This window comes from Pocillopora verrucosa, chromosome 14 (assembly GCF_036669915.1).
Source record: "Pocillopora verrucosa isolate sample1 chromosome 14, ASM3666991v2, whole genome shotgun sequence".
NCBI classification, from domain to species: domain Eukaryota; kingdom Metazoa; phylum Cnidaria; class Anthozoa; order Scleractinia; family Pocilloporidae; genus Pocillopora; species Pocillopora verrucosa.
The window spans coordinates 13,387,637-13,408,428 of NC_089325.1; the positions used below are offsets into that span (position 1 = coordinate 13,387,637).

A 20,792-nucleotide genomic window follows, 5' to 3' on the forward strand; every position below is an offset into this window, starting at 1 on the left:
CTTCTGCAAATTTTTGGTGATGGCGATATATCAGAGGACGAGGTCCTTCTTCCTTATGACGTTAACATATCCAAAAACCCAGATTTTCCTTATGAAAGTTATGGGAAATTTGACCTTGATGATATTGATGACAGTGAGTGTTTATCCGAGTTTTGTTTTCGTAAGAGTGACTTTCCCATCCTTTCTGAGGCCCTACATCCTCCTAACTACTTTACATGTCGACAAGGAACAATATGCGATGGAATTGAAGGGTTATGCATCGCACTTCGAAGGCTTGGGTACCCATGTAGACTCAGTGATCTGATTCCACGTTTCGGCCGCCGAGTTCCAGAGCTAAATATAATTACCAGCCTTGTGATGGATACAATTTATCAGGAAAATAATCACAGAATAACTCAGTGGAATGATATACTCCTGAACCCAGGAACACAAAACGTCCAGTGTCTGTAACATTAAGTCTTTAATCAAGTTTATTTGAATAAAAAAGTCTGAACATGAAGCTGATATGACATGGAAAACCTAACAATAAAATAAAAGCAAGTGTACAAAACAAAATCAAGAAACATATGCCTGAAATTCCTGAAAACTAAATTCATCTTGCGCAGTACAAAATCAGGACATGACTTAGTTTTGTTTTTCTAGAAGTTTTATGATAATTTGAGACTGCTGCTGCTGCATTAGCGTGAACATCTTCTAAAAATTTTGCATTTGTTCTTGTTGCTGTTTGGTTTGCTGCAGCATGACCTGCATCAAATCCTGATGTTGCTTCTTGGACTGCTCCTCCTTCTTACTTTCAGCCTCTAGTCGCTGCTTTTGTAGCTGCATTTCTTCCATTTTCCATTTCTGCATGAGATCGTTCTTTTCCCGCAAATATGCCTTGAGAAATGCCTGGAAGGTGATCTGTATTGAAGAAACAATACTTTTATGCGCTTCATGCTGCAAAACTGGGATATGTCGTTGGTATTGTGATTCATAACAGTGATGAAGAAGAGACGATTACGATTATGGTACTCTAAAAAACAGTCACTCTACAAAGGATTGGTGATAAGTTATTTCTCAATGAATTTTTTTCATACGAAAATGGACAATACATAAATAAGTGAGCATTTTGTACCGTAGATGGACGATCATTGCTTAACCCTCAAACCCCTGGAGTGACTAGAACCTTATTTCTCCTAATTATTTCTATGGTCACACTATAGATTTTTGCCCTTGGGAAACGAGACTTGATGACAGTCCACACAGGAAGCTTAGATTTGCCAGTGTGACCGATTTATAACGTGAGAAATTACCTTGGGGAAATTTTAGCTTATGGTGCAGGGATACTGTTGTCGGCAGGGGATATGGCTCGTCGCCCTAGTCGTACACGCCGACCATCCAACGTTGAGAGAAAAAAAAATCAACCATGTAATATTTTGAGTTTCAAGCATGTTTATGACATGATTTACTGATGAGTTCGCGCCAAAGCGTTTTGCAGTTTCGTAGTATTTCACCAAGACACCAGCGACCTTTTCATCTTAGAAAATTGAAACCGACGATAAATTTACCACGGGTGAACTCCAGTAATTTTCCAACGGTAAACTGATTTTTCCGTGGTAAAAGTCTGTAGCGTGACCAATACCATTAATATCACCTCTGAATCAAAGGTTGAATTCATTAGAATAAAGGAAATGCTCGCCGGCTTGATAGGCTTTTAATTTTGCAACGAATTTACCCTGTCGTTACCACGGATAGGGAATGTATGAAGTATAGAGGCTATAAATGCTGATATGAGGGTGTAAGGGATTTAATTGATACCACCTTCCCTCGGAAGACTTCGTTTGAAGTACCTTGTAATCATTCTCTTTTCGGGGCGGCGGAGGAGATTGAAATGGCGTTGTCCCAGCGATAGATACATTCGTTATCAAGCCTAAAGAAAATTATCACATCATCAAGGAAAAGAAATTATTTTAAGTTATCGATTGCAGAAAGAAAGGGAAGGCAATTTTTTCTGCTCTAGAAACCGAGACATAATATTCACTACTTACCAGACCCAGCCGCCTCCTTTTTACTAAAACACCATAAAGACGCGTTTGGACTGTGCCACTGTAAGCCAGGTTCGTCCATGAACATATCATCATAGCAACATCCAGCGTTTAAGCATTTGTTAGGAGTTATAAATGGACTTTTAAAACTCCCACACTGTTCTCTCTCAGAAGACTTTTGGTGACACTGAGGATCTGAAATTACATGAGTCAAATTGCTGATATGTTTTGTTTTGATGTTGTTGAAAATCATTATTATCATCGTGGGCTTCATCGTCTATTGTGTGATTTGTAGCATTATTAGAATTTTCCCAGTGGCTACTATTTTTTATATTTTTCGGTTGGTATGAGTCATTCTAATTTTTTTTCTAATGCCTGTTGTTTTGTTTGTTTTTCGGTTGGTTTGTTTGCTGTTGCTTTTCTTTTTTTCCACAAGGTGCAAGTCATTTCCTCTATATCTTCGCCTATCACAGCTATGGAATCATATACCTTACAGTAGTCCCCCGACGTAACATTACTGAGTAATTTTCTATACAATTTCGCCTATCACAGCTTTTTAATCATAAAATTTATGGTAATCCTACCGAAGTAACCGTAACTTTTATGAATTACGTAGAAATTTGAAATTTTGAAATGCTTGGATGGTATCCCTGTCATTTCCCTCTGAGATTCTATATCCACTTTGTGGATTGAATAATTGTACTAATTTAATAATAAGTCCTTTAAGGAAGATATACCGAATGTTCTGTACACTAAGAGGTAGAGAATCCTCTTCCATTCCTGCATTAATTTGTATAAGTATACGTGATTTTATTTAAATACTTTTGATAAAAGGCTGCGTATATAGTTCAAATGCCATCTTACCTGGTTGCTTTGGCGGTCCAATGTTTTTAGTTGAACTGAAGTCGTTTAGCTTGAATTGTAGCCCCGGAGCAATTGAATAATGGGCAACGACGTACGTTCCATCACCCGGTTTGATTCTGATGCCACAACCAAGGTGAGTCTCTCGAACGTCAACTACGGACTTAAAGTGGCTTACAATGCCCTTTCCTAAGCCTGCGAATAAATACCTACGTGTTTATAATGACACATGAACAAAGAAATTACAGTGAGAGTATTCAATAGCTACTGTATATGAATGCGCATGTTACAAATCTCCGGTTATAGTTCTGTCTCATGCAAAAAATAAACATCAGTTTCAATAGTTTTTTGGTGAACGGAGGCTACCATACTTTAGAATGAATAAATTAGTTCATAGATTTTCATGGCCGGTGTTAGGAACCCGTCTTCATATCAATTGACCAAAGACTGTGTTTTTTTAGCCTTTTAGAAAACAAATGCTAACCTGTGTTGTAATCGTAACCACGTTTTAACTCACTATACCAGCTTCTCACTGCACTGGGAATTGCTCCTAGTCTAGTCCCCATTCCTTCCCAGCCCCACCTCTTCCAGGAAATGCTTTCGACGTAATCTTTTGTCGGCGTTGATCTTTGGACGGCCTCATGGTTGGCATTAGAGTCTGCCCAGGATTGTGCCGATTTGGCTAAATTCGGATCGCATTTAAGTGGAGGAGAGTTGTGCAGTGAACGGTAGTAATTGTGCTGGATTAGACAAAGCCTCTGACATTGTGGACTACATTCTGCAATTTCGTCGAGGAATAGATGATTATTTAGAACAGAAAAATCGCAAGGAAACCTCAAAGAAGCGACATTTTTTTATCAGGATTTGAAAAAGCTGCTTACTCAATCCTGCACCGCAGTTTCCAACATTTTTCCATTCTTGAGCTGGAAAAGAAGCAAGGTGTACAAAAATGTGATGGGAAATATCGAAGCCCTCTATTGGGTGAACATGCTACTTTGTTTGAAAACCTCAGTTACCATTTCTAGATGGTAACTAACAGAGGATAAGACATGCATGTAAAGCTAGAAATGAAATGTTACCTTATTTTAATAAACAACAATAGAAGGACATAATCATGAATGTGAAAAGAAGTTCCTATTTTCCTAGTTTCAAAGAGATGGGGTCACCTATCAGAAACTAAGAAGAGTAAATAGGGACTTGGTCGGTGAGTGGAACCATAACGGAATTAAAAGTTAGCTCCTATGGTAAAATAGTCGAACAAAAGGGATAGAGACATGAAATAAGAATAAGATCTTTTTACTTTTTTTTGCTTTTTATGTCATATGTTATACAACAAAGTTAGAGTTTATACCTGAAACGATCATGGCACCATACACTATTAGAAAAGCTTTTGCTAAGGATCCCGGCTCCATTCTGTAATAAAATGAACAAGAAAAAAAAAGGAACCCTATTGTTAGTCGTCAATAAATAAGACCTTTTAATTTGCTCGGCAGTTTTCCCATACAAGTCTTAAAAAGAGACCTGCAAATTTCACCCTTGGAGAGTTTTTGACACTCGGCAGGTAGACCTCCTATTTGTGAGTCTGGCTCTGACGAATATTTATTTTGTGAGTTTTAATTTTTTTTAAAATTTTATTTCTTCTTTTTTCAGATTAGTCAAGCCAATAACATATCCGTCCAAAGCTATGGAAGCTATGGAATGTATTCTCAAAGCATGCTCCTCTCAGTACTAAAGAAAGATTTAAGTATTATATCAGTCTTTAATTGTTTGCCGTTACAAAATCAACACAAGAGCTGCCTCTTAGTGGCGCAAATCAAAACATGTGATTGCGTGGATTGTTTACATAACATTGAAAAAGGCTACTTAGGTGGATAATTTTTATGCGTTTACCAGTACATAAGTTTTCAAGTTCCCATCTCATCAAGTTACGTGGTAAAGTAACTGAGATAAAATACAAGTTCATCGTCAAAGATCGTTAAAAGAACCTGCTACCTAACTTAGCGATAATCATAAATGATCTGAGAGAAGTATAAGTATATATTTTGTTACCTGTTCACTAGCTCCCTGGCTGGGAGGCTAATTCGTTGTTTTTGTCTCCCTTTTAGAGTGATAAGATATTGTTATTCTAGACGGCCTAGGGCGATAAATCCGACACATTTTATTGATTGCTGTACGCGTACCTGCTCAGCGACACACCTTATTGATCGCTCTACGCGTACCTGCTCAGCGACCCGCACGTCTATCATTTTTTAATCGAAAAATGCGCGCACCAGACTCCATTTTCGTCAAAGAAGGCTGCATTGCGCCTTTAAATACATACATATCAGACATAGAAGCAAAATTCCATCGGATATTTTTTCTCCTTTTCTTCATTCATTCTATCATTCTTGTGTAGGTGCTTCCATTATTTTTTACATTTCAGTTCCGCTTTGTTTATACGGTCGCCACCTAGGTGGTGGATTTTCATCGGAAAGGTGATCAGACCAGAAATCAAGCTTCGATTAACATAATTGCAGTTGTGAGCAAGAATTAAGTTAAGTTTGATCCTGAATTGGACACTCGTTGATGCAATCAAAATTAGCGTGAACCCTTGACTCATTATTGAGTAATTATGGCTGGAGTAATTTTAAGGCGATAGTAGGGAACTTTAAGCAGTGGAGGGTTTCATTGACTTTGCTTAACAACGCTCTGAGATTGCCTTCGAAAACTCGCTGCACCCAAAATAATTCATGCAAAATTGTCGTATCAAATGAGAAACAACAGAAAACAAAAGATATCACCTCCTTATTGCAGTTATCAGTCCGTGCTAGAATGAATGAAACGTAAAGAGAGACAAAGATATCCCGTTAAAAATAGAAAGAAAAGATGGAAATGAGGCATTGCTGGGAGAACTGCGCCCGAGCACCCATAGACCGCCTTAGGGAAAAGAGAAACAATAACAAATAAGAAGTCAGATTGAAAACATAACCTATAAAAAAGCAGGCGGTCAATGCAAGTAACAGTTGGTTTCGCTTTACATCTGATTTTTTAATGAGTTAGCACAAGTTTCTCGCTCAATCACAGAGTGAAACGAAATAAATCGCACGTAACTCCGGGTTATCATTCGAGATTTCGCAGTCATCATCGTTTTACCATTATTCTGAAGTTGATCTGAAGCCTAGTTGAAAAAATGTTGACAGCACATGGCTTTTAATATTCAAAATGATTAAGGGTTTTTCATGTTTTATTTTGCTCTTATTCGGTAATTAATGCTCTGAACTGTATAACATACAAGCCAGAAACACCGATCTCGTTAGCTTCCTTTGTTGCTGTAATTCTGTAGAGGGGCACTCTACTGGTGTTATTTTTCACTTTTATTGATAAAATAAGGTTCTTAATTGGCTCACTGATTTACGAATCATCATGCGCTTAAAATTTTTAGTTGAAATGCTAATCATGCTGTGTGAGTAAAAGAGATCCTTCCTTGACTGTTGAGTCCATTTTTGAGTCTTCTCTGTGATCAATAATTGTGTTCTTAGAATCATTCTGAGTACGGAAGGGGCAAAGGGGTCGGTCAAACTGGTGTTTTACTAGCTTTAGAAATCAAACTAGGTCGTTTTATTATCATAACCTATTGTTTTTTCGGATCAATACCAGTATCTGGGCAACTGCCCACCTACCCCTCCCCTAACTCAATAACAAGTTAGGGTTAATGTTGGGTCAGGGGAGGGGTAGGTAGGCAGTTGCCCAGATACTGATATTGATCCGCTTTCTTGTTGTCGAGGAGATTTTGATAAAACTTCACGACTTCCTTTGCTACACCCTTGACACTTTTTCCGAAAAATGAAAGAAAGAGTGAAAGGAAAGAGAAACTATTCTCGTACATATTTCATCATTACGACTCGTCTGTTTTCGACTTAGGAAATCATTTTTGTTGTGTTTTTATTGTTAAAATTGACCTTTTTACTGTCTCTTAAAACACCAAGTACGTCCCTTACGACTGTAAAACTCTATCGACCGCTCACTCATAAACATGTCGTCGTAGCAACATTCTAGGGGGCAATTTCCTGGATTGACGAATGGTGCCGTCAGATCCGGCCTGCACAATTCACGGTCACCGGAACGTATATTGCAGCCGGGTTCTGTAAGATAAAACGATGATAGATAATCACCACACGGGGATACACCGGTTTTTTCTTGCTGCAGTCTGAAAAATTTACGTCAGAGAATATGGCCTCTCGGTTTTATTCAATGATGATCGTAAACTAGATAAATATGGACAGCTTGCATGTGATCATCATCTTTAGAAACAAAAGAAAGATAACAACAACATAAAACAGTGTTAAGTATCCTATACAGAGAGCTTTAGTGACACTTCCGATAAAGCAAAGCGCAGAGACATTCCAATCACCTGGTGATCTCCTAGGTTTTACATTATCTGGAGCAATTTTTTCTTTTTCCATGCTCGTGTGAGATGGCGGAGCATAATGTGCAGTGACGTAAGTACCATCGTCTCGCTTGATGTTAAGTCCACAACCCAACTTGGTCTCTCCTGCCCACACTACCGCTTGAAAGTGTCCAATGACGCCCGTACCTCGGCCTGTTTGGTAATTGTAACCGTTCTTGATCTCTGAATACCAGCTTCTCACTGCACCAGCGATGGCTCCTTCCATTTTGTCCATCCCTTCCCAACCCCATCCTTTCCAAGAAATGCTTTCAGTAAATTTATCTGTCCATTTGGAATGGTGCATATAACCTTTAGCGGCTTGCTGGTCTGTCCATTCCTGGGCAGATATCGCCAGCTCGTGGTCACACTCCATTGGTGGAGAGCCATGCAGGTCCCGATAATAATTGTGCATGTTAAGGCAAAGGAGTTGACAATATGGATCACATGCTGTTAAAGGATTAATGGTAAGTTTTAAATATTCCAAGAATAGTAAAACTAAACAGATAAAGGACTGAAGGTTATGTAATTTTTTCTAGGAATCATACTCACTCAGCCCATCTCCGCAATACGGCCCTTCATCAGCGTCTTAGAAACAACAAAGATATCCAATTATTTCCCATATTAAGAAAGAGGAATAATTAATTAAGACGGTTTTGGTTGGAGGGGAACATCTTACATTATCACGACCTCAAGGGGAAAAAAATAACGGAAGTTGTACAAAAGCTTCTCTGCATCACTAAGACTGGACAGCCTGAATGATGGTGTATGTTCCAGTTTCCTGGCATGAATCGAAAAGAACTAGCGCTCCCCTTCTAGGGTTGTACAGGTGTGCAAGAACATCAATGATTATTTAAAGTTTTGGTCATCCTCCTAAGGCGGTTGCCCTTTTTTTACCCCCTGACTTTTGATAATCGCGAGGGGGAGAGGATTCCGAACATTACAAAAATCTAAAGGCCTCGCATATTAAGATGTAAAACATCTGAAATACCTGTTAATACTGATGTTGGACTCCCAGTCGAAGCCCTAGTTGTTGGAGTAGGGCTTGCGGTTGACAAAACTAGCACTGGCTTTGGAGATGCAGATGAATGAACGATCAAACGGAGGATTCCTGTGACAATTCATCAGAAGAAGTAAAAAGGTATTCGATGAGTTGATTTCACAATAACTTGCGATTGTATCATTGGTTTTAGAAACAGCTTAAACACGCATGTTTTACACGAACGAACAATGCCCCACCTACCTAAGAGTAAAAAAGGGGAGAATAATATTTATTAGGCCAGGAGCCAACATCTTCTCTCAGGCTCTTCACTGATGTCCTTCCAAGCTGTCTTGTATTAAAGTGATTTTTCCGGTAAACAGTGCTCCTGAAACATTAAGATCCTAATGAAACGAATGCAGATAACAGAAAAGAAACCATAAAAGGAAAAAAAAATGATTTATGCATTTACATAGGGGCGTAAAAGGACAAGGATAATTATAAGATAATATGAAAATGATAATAGAGATAAATCCTTTGTTACTTGCCAAAAAGTCAAATTGGTTACCTCGTATAAGAAAAGTAGAGTTCCTCAAGTTATAACTTAGTCAACAAAGGTGCATGAGAGGCAAATTTCTAGGTCTGTTTCCCCAAAACAAGTTCCCATTATTTGTATTGTAACTATCCTGTTTAGAATGGTCAATGGAACTGCAAAAACGAAGATAAAGAAAACGTGTTATGAAATTATAATATTAACTTTCAAGTACCTTTTCATAACATGTTGCTGTCACGAGTACTGGTAGTCAACCGGGAAAACAACGACTATTAAAAGCTTTAGCAGGTTTCCATTTGACGAGGAATTTTTCTCCCTCCTCAATAGAATCGTGATTTTCCACCATTAAGCTATTACTGTGAAAAAAAAGTAAATAAACAAAAACAAAGAACAAAAAACAAAACAAAACAAAACAAAACAAAACAAAACAAACCATTATAAACAAAGGCAAAACCGGTCCCTAGTGGCTATAGAGGTTAGTCACCTGTACAAAGCATTTGACAAGGATTGGCAGGACTGTGTTATTCAAACCAACAAACACGCAAAAACTGAAATTCCACATTCCAATTCGATCTGCAAAAAGTGAACCGCATGAGCCACCTCGTGGAATGGTCACTGCCAAGTTACTATTATTACTATTACTATTATTATTAAAATTATAAACATTAAAATTTCCTCACTTGTGATTGGTTTGAAAAACGCCGATTTTCCACTAATTCACTTGCAAGTTGTCATAGAAAAATTTGTCATCAGAAAGTTTAATTTACCAATCACATTCAAAATTGTAGTTCACGTGACAATTAGGATTACAATTTACGCCTCCTTTGTCAGTCTTTTCATGCAAATGTTCCCTCTCTTTCGTAACCTGGCTATTCTTCTTTTCTCAGAGAATGTAACTTTATGATTTATTGGTAATAAGACTTCGTGTCGTCCAATTCGGTTTGTAATCATAGTCGTGATAAATAATCGGACTCCTGCTGCGCGGTCGTCCGATTTTGTCATCACAGTCTTATTAGCATTACTTAATATTTATCATGATATTATCACTTTTGCATTAATATGTGTTTGATAAGATATCTAGAGACAAACCGAATTGGACTCCACTCAGTCTTATTACCATTACTTAATATTTATCATGATATTGTTATCACTTTTGCATTAACATGTGTTGGATAAGATATCTAGAGACTGACTGCCCGCCGAAATCTTGAAATTGCTAGTGCAGGAGCCTTAGTAAATTAAAATACTCTTCCCGTGAAGGTTAATGATATAAGTGAAATAAGCATTCAAAGCCTACTGAATGAGAACCACTTACACAGGTTCTCTAAACTATTGGGAGAGTCGACTAAGTGCTGAACGAAATCTCGTACCGCAACTTTATACACTTAAAGAGGAACCCTACAGTGCTCTTTTCTAAACTTGCATTTTGAATTATTGCCATCAGCAAGTGTTACTACTTGCTTGAAATACTTAAACCTGAGATATTTCCCGGCTGAAATCATGTCTCAGGGAAATAAGTATCATGACTACCTTTGCAATTGCAACCTTGCCCCACGCTTATGTCAAATACCCGCAACACTTCCAAACCAAAATATATAAAATAAAAAAAAAACAAAAACAAAACAAAATAAAACAACAAGTCGATTGTGTGAGGAATATTAATTGCTTCAGGAAAAATAGCACAATTGGACCAAGATACAATATTCTTTATTAACAATCACTTAGCATACATGTTAGTTACGAGGAAGTCTCTTTTAAAATATTTCAACAAACGGAAATGGAGGAAAAGTGACGCGAAAAAGGATTCTTTCCTCCAGCGATTCATTCGATTAGATCACCATATTTGTTCTTCCTGAGTGTTGGCCCTGTAGAACAGAAAAGAACACCAAGAAAACGTAAGAATTGAATAACTTTTTTTCCAATCTCACTAATCTCACTAAGCCGTTATATGTGCCCCGTCAAGGGGATTATTTAAGAGTATTATTTGACTTAATATTATTTAACTCCCATGACTGACCAAGACCGAATTTCTCCGTACAATATCAAAGCAATATCAAACAGGCAAGTCATGAGTATAAAGGAAAAAATATAAACAAGGGAATTATTATTTAATTCAATACCAAATTCTCTGAACTAACATCATAAGAAATGTAAAATCGACAGTAAGGAGAATTACCAATGAGATCTTAGAGGTGGAGGATTTAAAATGTCTGGTACAAGACACAATATACCTTGTCTAAATGAAGGCCTCTCCCGCTGATTACTCGTCCTCTGGCCAGCTTCCTGGCTGCTGCGGTCATTGTCGCTGCCTTCTTGGTCAAACCATGGCGTGAAGACATCACTTGAACTTGCCTTGCTATCTGGCTCAGTTTCTCGTGGTTTCTGTCTGATCTGCGTTGTAAATGTAAGTAAAACGAGCTAATCAGAACTTTCAAAATGTGCTCTACAATTAACATTTGCTAGCAATCTTTCATTTAAAAGAGGGACCTCAATTTTATTTTATCCTTTCCTTTTCCTTTTATTAATTGAAGGGGGGGGGGGTGCTTGGCAGTTGAGACTGACACGGTTAGAAAAATATCGACGAAGCACAGCTTTTATAGCCGGTGTTTTGTTGGTACTTTGTGACACTTTGTGGCGGCAAAGACGTCAAATGGAGAAGCAGAGCTCCGAGTTGAGAGTTCCTTTCAGTCTTCCATCCAAAAATAGATCACTTAAAGATGCCAGTTATATCATATTTGAGACGATCAAATTGGTCCCTCAACTTTCTATGTACCCCTAGCCATTGCTCTAGGCATGCAAAAAAAAAGAGTCTAAGAGAACCTTTTGAGAAGCCTATCAACTTTTCCCACCTGCTCCTTCCTAGTCTGACTCGATGAAGAAAGGCTGGAGGATTCCATCTTTCACGGTGTTTCTTTCTCAAATCTTCATAAGTTGCATATTTCTTCTCCTTTGCTTCATCGACATCAAAATAGAGCTTTGGTGCTTTATGATCATCTTCACTTGATTGATTGTTAGGGGTAGCAGTGCTACTGGAAAGGGGAAGTTGCATGTCCATGATGGATTCTTCTTCTGAAGGACTTGCCCACTGGTTCCCTTGAAGAAAAATAAAATAGAGGATTGTGACTTTTCCCTTTTTCTTGTTTTTTTGCACCAATTTTGTATAAGGTGGTACACAAACAAATCAACCAATGGATACTTAAGATGACACAAACATATGGACAGGTGGGCGGACAGGTGGGCAGACAGATGGACTGAAGTATGATAAAAAAAACGATAATGATGATGACTGCACAATGATAATGCTGATGAAGATGATGATGATGGTGATGTGGATTATAGCACAAATACAGGGAAAAGTTACTTTAGTACATAAATACTGTACTTTAAACAACATGTATTGAAACAAATTGGATTTTTCACAGTCAGGATTTCTCATTTTTTTAAGTGTCAACCATCATTTAATGTTGCGCCAAAGGCTTGATCTGCTGACAAGGCTTTATGTTAGGACTCCTCATAACTCTCTATTTATCTGAACTGACACATGACATATAAACAAACCTTGTAAATTCAGATTGTCTTGATAAAAGTTAGTCTGCCCAGCACTTGGAAAAGCAAATTAAAGTTATTGACCATCATTAACAGAAACATTAGTATACAAATACCAGTGAAAGAAACACCTAAATCAATCGTGTCAGAAGGAACAATGGAAAAACATGATATACACATCTTTATCATCGTTATAATTCTAAGGAAAAGATATTGATGACGATAATAATAATATCAATAATAATAATGACAATAATAATAACAATTGTTATAATAGTAATAATAATTCTTAACAATAATATTAATAATAATAGTTAATAATAACAATTAATAATGATAATAATCACACATAGAACCATGCCATGTAAATATCATGCACCTGTAAGTAAACCATCTAATGAGCCTTCAGGGGGTGAAAACCAAAAGTCATGCAATGTTTAATTACTGGTACCTTTTTGGCAGGTTCTTGATTACTGCCTCCTTCAGCTTGGAATTATCTGGTAATGCCAATATCTTTGCAATGCATGTTTTACCATAGGACTGCACACCAGCATAAAAAGTTGTAGCAAACACTCCTTTTAAGAAGGAAAAATTATTGTTTCAGTCATTCCTCATCAGATCACATTTTGACATACATCTACATGTACTTGCAATACTCAAATTTAGCAATTATGGAAGCTGAAAACTGTTTAAAAATAATCCTATTGTAAATGAAGCTTTTCTAATGCTTTACATTGTATCTTACCAGTGTACACCAACCCTTTGAAATTTTTCAGCTTGGTTACATAACCTTTGGAAGGAACAAAGCAGACAGTTGACAATTTGCTTAACATTTAAGGATTTTCTATATCACCTAGGTGATTAGATGAGGCTTTGTAAACACTAGAAAATTCCTCTATTGCTAATCACAGGAATTAAATAGTCACCTTTGGCTAAATTTCCAACCAGGTGCACTTGGTTAATGGTAAGTGCTCTTTCACATGACAGAGAGAAAAAAAAGGTACTCTCTAATAAAACCAATTAGTATTTACTAGAACAGTAGGATAGCAGTGAAAGTGTGCTCTTGTTGTCTACTCGACTCTGAATATCCTTTGGTATTCACCTCTGAACAAATCACTCAGGATTTCTGCCTGAGAGATTGTAATCATTCCAGGAACAACTGAGTTAAAATCATAATTTTATCTCACTGTTTTTGCAAATATAATTTAAAACAATTACTTACCTCAGTGTGGGTGGCTAGAAGTTGGTGTTTGGCTCACCACTTTGCGGCTTACTACATGCACATATCCACCAATAGCCACCTCTACTTTGGTGAATAGTTTTTACATGGTGTGTTCATAGACCTACCTGTTCTTATTAGCAATTCCCTTAGACCAAAAGTTGATACAATACCGAGAGGAATACCTATAAATAAGAAAAATAAATATATACCCCAAAGCACAAATTATTCAAGATGCAATGATTTGTTTTGTAATTTTACGAGATTAAAACTTCAATTTTGCACTTTTGAGTAAAACATCCACAAGTAGAGCAATTAAACCCTTTAACACCTAAGAGTGACAAGTATATAATTTCTCTCCACAATATCACCTCTTAATCACACATTAACCTTTTAACTCCCATGAGTGACCAAGACAGAATTTCTCCTTACAGTATCAATACAATATCAACCAGGTAAGTGATGAGACCAACGAAAAATATCAATTTGGGGATAATTGGTTGATCCGATACTAAATTCTCTGAACTAACATTATAAGAATTGTGTGGTTGACAGTAAGGAGGATTACAAATTTGATCTGGGATTTAAAGGGTTAAGGTCATGATATTAAAGAAAATGATCACCAACTAAAGAAGCTCTTGATTGCTGACCAAACTCTCTTTTTCAACACCTGGGAAATGTATGGGGAGCCGTAAGGAGAATATGCATACTGATCTTAAGTTGAAAAGGGTTAACCTGTCCTTTGATTCAGCAAAATGGCTTTTATCAATGGTACAACAACATCAAGATAAACAAAAGCACATTGCAGGACTATGCTACGACAGTAACAACTACGATTTTTTGTCACCTTGTCTAACAGCAATTCAGTCATTCTTTCACCTACTTATTGGTTTGGAAAAAGTTCTAATTTTGTTGGACTGACAAGTTTTTCTTGCATGGTGGACCACCATCAACAACTAGCTCCAGTGGACACGAACCTCAATTAATAAACTAGAATCCTTTATAACTAAATTATACCGCGATGTCTTGATGAGAATCGTTGGTTCTATTTAAGCTTATTTCGACATATTGGCTACCTCTAAACCAAATACTGTTTCTTGCACAATCTCTGAGAACTGCTCTGTCTTCATCCGTAATCTCTGTTGCCTAATGAAATCAACCGTAAGTTAAAACACCGCAAATATAGTAAAACAAATAAATACAATCCACTTTAAGTTTACCTCAAACGGTACTTGTTGATCTCTACCCGTTCGTACTTCTCCGTCTGAAGAACCAGCCATTTTGTACCAGTCTTACAATTTACCTTAAATGAAGCCAGTCTCATTCCTATGGTAAACCGCTGAACAAACCATCTTGACACGAACTTTACAAATATACAACAACAGTCAACAAAAGGTCGGCAGAACTGAAGGGTCGCAGGCGAGTGAACACATTTACTACAATTTTCTTCTCGTGAACCTACTCTTTGTCGCAATATGAGGATGAGTAGCGAGAAGAGAACCATTTGGATAATTGTCAAAGATGGAGAAGGTATACCAGATTCGTTTTCACGCAATAAGTTTGATATCATGATACCCGATATTTCGCTTCCGTACTGCATCACTTTCATGTAATTTCTCAGTTATAAGTACTAGTTATTCTACATAATACAAATGATTTGATAGATGCTCAAGGTTAAATGGTGTAGTTTGAAGCGTTAAAAGGTCACCGAAGGCTACTGTGTATTGTCTTCTGATCTTCCAACAGTCATGTCTGATCTAAAGCGATTCCAGTTCAACTGTGTCGATGGAGTAGAGGAGGAGGACAAGGTCTATGAAAAAACCAAGTTCTTAGAGGTGAATGAACAAGGCTTACAACGGGTTCTGCCTGTGTACTATTTATTAGATGGAAATAAACAAAATTTGCTTTTATCACACCATACAGTTTATTTTAGTGTATGTTCTGATTCACTATTGTCCAGGGTTAGATTGATATCCCTTTGATTTCAGCTCTTTATTGACACTGCCATAACCCAAAACAACGGGATACGATAAACATCAAGGACATGATTTCACCATAACACAAACTCGCCCAAAACTTGAATTGACCATTATACAAATGTAAATAACTGTGAAACAGTCATATAAAAGTATTGACTATTTGAAATTTTTGTTCCCATGATATTTCTAAAGTCCTTCCCTATCCACAAACACCAAACGAACAAATTTGAAGATTAAATATCTATGCATAATTATTTATTATTAATTTCTATTTTAATATTTATTTATTTTACTGATCATGTTATTTCCTTTGGATGCTTCAAGGATCTTGCAGAGCAACTTGGTTTGTCAGGATTTGAAAAGACCAGTGTCTTAAAGGGTTGTACATCCAAGTTCTCTTCTATGTCCTTGTACATTAACAGAACTCCTTTATTGATTTATTATTTATTAATATTATTATTGTTGTTGTTGACATCATTATTTTCTCTTAGCTAAGGAATGGCAGAGGTTCTCTTATACCACTAAGTAGAAGAACTCCTGAAAATACAGTAACAAGGTACTTTTTTTTCTGTGCTATTTACATGTATTAATTTTATTAAGATGGTGTGCACTTATTAGTTTTACCTTACCCAGTAAAACAAGGACTGGTTTTTACTCAGAAAAAGGATGAAAAAATTATAAACTATATGTATGTTGTGCTTTAATCATAAGCGAGATTGTGTGATTCCAGTATGTTGTCAGCTGGTATATACAGACAGACAGTATGGTTGCAGGTACACCATATCATTGTTGAAAACTGAAATCATATTCTTGCATTTATTTCTTACAGCCCTACATTCTTGAAGTTGTAGAAGACATTCAACAGGTGAGGAAACTATGACCTATTGTAATAAGTACAATTAACTCTGATTATCAGATAATTCAGCTGTTGGTATTTTGAGGTGGAGCTGCTGCCAAAGTCTTTGTATGAAATAAATAATGATCAAACTTTGGTGATAAGACAATTGACCTTATGTGTAATCCAGACCTCAAACACTCTGCCTGGAAGAAGTCTTAGCATAAACAATAAAGTACATGTATCTATCATTTCAATTACTGTTTTTATCTACATGATTGTATATCAACCTAAGTATTGGTTCACCTTTATATCAATTACACAACAATGACTGATGTGTTCCTTTAACTTAATTTGCTCCCGCAGTAAAACCAGTCCGAGAAGAATTGATGTGCCCAGTTACAATGAAACATACCAGAGAAAGTTAACGACATTTACCAAGCGGTGCGTTCAATTTACACTATCTTCTGTGGTTGGTAGACATGTATCTGTTTATATAATGTATGCAAAGCTAATTCTCCTGCCACAAGGGTAATCGTAATGAAAGAGTCTCTGAAAAACCCTGTAACTATTGTCAGCCAACTGTCGGCTGGCAGATGGTCAACATTCAGAAATATTTCATTGGTCTGTTGGCATGTCATTGGTAACAATAATAATTATCATTGTATTACCATATTTACTGTCCAACCATTAGCAGACCTAGACGCTACATTGGAGATATGGCCAGTGTTAGTCAAGGGTCACTGAAATTTCTCCAAAACAAAATTAAAAAAAACAAATATAAACAAACAAACACCTGTCCTATTGTAGTTTTTGTTTGTAGTGTTGCTTTTTCTTCATCTTATTTTATTAATTTTTATTTATGCTCTTTTTTTTTTTTTTGACCAATAAATTGCTTCACTCAAGCTTTAGTGCCAACCTACATCCTAGATGTAAACATTATTTACTTTTACTCAGCTAGATTAGCTTTTCAGTTATTCTGAGTAAATGTTACCGTTTTTTGTATCAATATATATGTGTGAAAATTAAGTTTAACTTCTCAATTTGGTAATAAAAGCCTGTTGTTTGTTGTTTTGTTTGTTTGTTGTAGTCCCAGCAGTGCACAGGAAAAATGTCACATGTGAACTTTTTTATGAACCAGCTCTTTAGAAAGTTGTCTGTATCTCAGTGGTAGTGCTATCCAGCATGTATGAAATATTCACACTTAAGGGGACAAACATGTATGAAATCACTACATCAAGCACAATGGTACAGCAGTTAACACTTAAATGAAGCTGAAATTATACTTTCGCTTCGCATTCAGGGCGTTGTGTTCATGCCTTAAGTGAATGTATAATGTACATCTTAATTTGCAGATTAGCAGGCTGGAGGAAACTCTTCCTCAACTGTCACTCTTGCGAGATGCTAAACTTAGCGCGGTGAGTAGACTGGAGACAACAGTTACCAAATTTATCCAAGTAGGTTGAACTGAACTAGTTTTCAAAACTTTCAGAAACCTGAAAGAAAGACAAACTTATCATTAAGTAGCTGGCACATAATCAGGTGATGACAGTGATGTTCCTAACTGACCTGTCCGGCTTTCTGTGTGCAATTCCATTGAAAACCATAGCGAAAGCTGACGAGTGTTGGGCTGGGTGGGTTGATATGAGCCAGTCCGGAAAAGCCGTCCGACCCTGCGCTCACATTACTTTCGGTGCCAAAACGTAAAGGAAACAGAAATGGGCAAAAAAGGTCACATCTTTCATTGGTCACACGATAACATGCTTAGTGCCTGAGTTTGGTCATGATGCATAAACCTCCTTGGCACGGACCATATTTCATGACCTCGACCTAATATTTTCCCAACGGGAATTTTAGAGTATTCTTGTCCTATCGTTTGTCTGTTGAATATTCTCAAGGTCGTTGTATACTTTTGTGCTGAAGTATTAGTATCGAATTTGCTTTCTGCTTTACGTGTACAGGAAGTGAAAACTTTGGGAACAGGATTAATGTTTTTGAATTCAAACTCCAGGTGCGGTTTGAAAACATCTGTAATTGTGTTGATGCAGATCTTACTTGGGTTGAGGGCCCGTCTTTTTTGCCTCTCTGGGGCTGGTGCCTGTTTTTTTTGTGCATGAGATATGCGGCCTCCCAGCCTGTGAAGTCCTCTGTAATGGTCGTCTTTTATTACGTTTTCATTTCACTGTTTTAATCGAAAATTGTGTATTTTCTAGAGCTTTTCGAGATTTGTATTGAAGTACTAGCGGCTTATGTTGGGGGGGCTTTTAATTAAGCGCAATTCCAGACCGAACGAAAATCAGTCGGAACGTTCGCGTTAATTTTCAGGACTACTTTGGCCTAAAAAAGTTTCCAAGACTTTCCCCAGAGGCCATGTTTTTTTCCTATACCACAGCCCCTCATCTCCCTCATGAGGCCCATCCTGGTACCACAGTCCTATGTATTGGTAAGCTTGTTTTGATGATACTTACTTTTTTCCTCTCGCTATAGGAAGCTGATTCTCGGCAATGGAAAGGGATGTTTACACTAAACATCCTTTTTGTGGTGACCAGCAAACTCCACACAAGGTCCACTGGACGTTGTATGATTGAGGGCGACTAAAGTTAAAGAAGTTGTACAAAACTTCTATAAATGTGTATTGGCCTAAATGGCGGGCAAAAATCATTTTGTTTTTATTGCCCCTTGTTGAAGTGGGGCCACTGTACTAAGGTCAAATTTAATCAGTGTGTGGAAAAGACACATTACAGTGGTTAGTCATTTTTTTAATTATTATTTTCCCTGGCTTTGAAATGTGGGAGGGAAAGCGACCGCGCAGTTTAGATCGCTAGCTGTCCTCAATGTTGGAACTCCGAAAAATTTCAAAAGTTATATAGCCAAGTATAGTTTAAATGAAATGAAAGTTATACAAATTGCTTATGGTTTTATGCAACAGGAATAAGTAGATGTTTACACCGTTGAAATCTGGAATTGCAATTTCCCTTCAGGTCCAGATTGCATTCTATATCCTTTCACAAGTCATTATTCGTGGTTTCGGGGAATGAAAGCAGCAACAACATGCATGGCCATGAAGTTGCATAGTTGCTTTTAAGAGATACGTGAACATGATATCTGTAAGGAACTGTACGGATTTGCAATTAAAAATTACGGTAATATTCTTTTCTCAATTAACGTCCCACAATTTGACTGCTCTGTAAAGACTTTGCATTTTTGCAAGAAAAAAGTTTCGACTGACAGGGTTGGTAAAAAAAATGCTAATAAAAAACGGCCTTTTTTTTTGTCCTTTTTTTCCTAAAATTCAACAAACCCTGTATATCACAGAAAGTTCTTTTAACGAGAGTTTTATTTACAAGCGACATACGGGCCCGTTCAAAACATAGCCATGTTTTAATCAAACAAACAGACAAAGGAAATAAACAAACACAACGAAAACAAGTGAGGGAAAAAGGCAAAACTATTGTAATCGAGGATTAGCCAGCTTCTTTCACGCGTGAATGGTTTAGCTTAATACAGCTGTATTTTGAACGAGCAAGTTCCGTTTCCTCTTGGCACTAAAATGGTTCCTCTTTTCCTCTTTTAATTTTCCCTCGCCACAGTAAACAGAAGATCACGTTACGTCATTTTCTTTTGGTTATTAGGTTTTTTAAAAAGGGTATTAATGATTGGACGAGAGTGACGTGCTTTTCGTGGGCACTCTCAAGCGTACATTAAAATTCTACAACTTCGGCAATTCTGCTATGCGTAACGTTTTCCCCAAGACTGGGCGAATTTTTAAATGCCGAAACCGGCGTACGCCCGAAACTTTCGTTTCACCCGAAGCGTCAAGGTCCTCCAAGCGATGTTCGCGAAAGAGCTAGGAGGATGATTCGATGAGAATTAACGAATTTCATTTGGAACGGCTCCGCCTTCTTTTTTTTTTTCGCCCCCGCAAAGGCCGCATATTTGACTCAAATAAAGTGGGAACTTTCATTCCAAATTAACCGTTCCCTAAAGTTTTGCAAATTCCCGAACATATTTTCCAGGGAACTGTACGTGGAAACAGTTGACAGAGCGTGTTCTCTGGATGATTTGTTCTCGAAGTAGGAGGTTAGCTCAAGCAAGATCTCTTGCGAGATCATCTTTTGAGCCCGTTAGTTATGGGAAAAACCACGGCGGCTATGCAAAATCTTGGTCCCTCTTTAAAACGAAGAACCCTTGAAAATTCCCATGGTCACAGCACGGTGTAAGTGGAAAAGACAGTAAACTCCAATGACTAAAATTGCATTACAAAAAAGTAACTTAATCAAGAAATGTATACTCAACAGGGGACGACTTTTACAAACCCTTATCCCTTTTTTTTCGGCTGAAATAAAGGACTTAGATTGGAAACTGACAGAAGT

The 20,792-nt window shown here is 37.2% G+C and overlaps 3 protein-coding genes across 3 annotated transcripts; 1 reads left to right on the plus strand and 2 right to left on the minus strand.

Moving 5' to 3' along the window:
* Nucleotides 1–693: 693 nt before the first annotated feature.
* On the minus strand, nt 694–7,721 carry LOC131768491 (uncharacterized). The gene is made up of 9 exons (XM_059084217.2): nt 7,276–7,721; nt 6,832–7,006; nt 4,237–4,298; nt 3,767–3,808; nt 3,370–3,663; nt 2,889–3,074; nt 2,028–2,219; nt 1,830–1,909; nt 694–900 (listed from the first exon to the last, which is right to left on the minus strand). Exons 1-9 carry the CDS (start codon nt 7,682–7,684, stop codon nt 694–696), a joined length of 1,647 nt encoding a protein of 548 aa, XP_058940200.2. The 5' UTR covers nt 7,685–7,721.
* Nucleotides 7,722–10,525: 2,804 nt separating this feature from the next.
* LOC131768502 (OCIA domain-containing protein 1) lies at nt 10,526–14,918 on the minus strand. The gene is given in 10 exon segments (XM_059084229.2): nt 10,526–10,705; nt 11,072–11,231; nt 11,690–11,724; nt 11,727–11,933; nt 12,399–12,442; nt 12,838–12,961; nt 13,132–13,176; nt 13,734–13,790; nt 14,682–14,751; nt 14,826–14,918. Coding segments are annotated over 10 exon segments (846 nt in total). The 5' UTR covers nt 14,886–14,918; the 3' UTR covers nt 10,526–10,661.
* A 50-nt stretch (nt 14,919–14,968) lies between these two features.
* LOC131768503 (uncharacterized) lies at nt 14,969–19,017 on the plus strand. The gene is made up of 8 exons (XM_066161747.1): nt 14,969–15,135; nt 15,352–15,440; nt 15,909–15,960; nt 16,074–16,140; nt 16,786–16,863; nt 17,774–17,837; nt 18,381–18,449; nt 18,907–19,017. The coding sequence occupies exons 1-8, from the start codon at nt 15,081–15,083 to the stop codon at nt 19,015–19,017; spliced, it is 585 nt and encodes a 194-aa protein (XP_066017844.1). The 5' UTR covers nt 14,969–15,080.
* The last annotated feature ends 1,775 nt before the right edge of the window (nt 19,018–20,792 follow it).

Coding starts and splice junctions, on each gene's coding strand:
- LOC131768491 (XM_059084217.2), bottom strand. CDS start 7,684: ATGGAGTGTGACCACGAGCTGGCGATATCTGCCCAGGAATGGACAGAC. Junction 1,910..2,027: donor AAAGGAGGCGGCTGGGTCTG/GTAAGTAGTGAA, acceptor AATTTTCTTTAG/GCTTGATAACGAATGTATCT. Junction 901..1,829: donor GAAAAGAGAATGATTACAAG/GTACTTCAAACG, acceptor TCTTCAATACAG/ATCACCTTCCAGGCATTTCT.
- LOC131768503 (XM_066161747.1), top strand. CDS start 15,081: ATGAGGATGAGTAGCGAGAAGAGAACCATTTGGATAATTGTCAAAGAT. Junction 15,441..15,908: donor AAAAAACCAAGTTCTTAGAG/GTGAATGAACAA, acceptor GGATGCTTCAAG/GATCTTGCAGAGCAACTTGG. Junction 16,141..16,785: donor CCTGAAAATACAGTAACAAG/GTACTTTTTTTT, acceptor TTGCTCCCGCAG/TAAAACCAGTCCGAGAAGAA.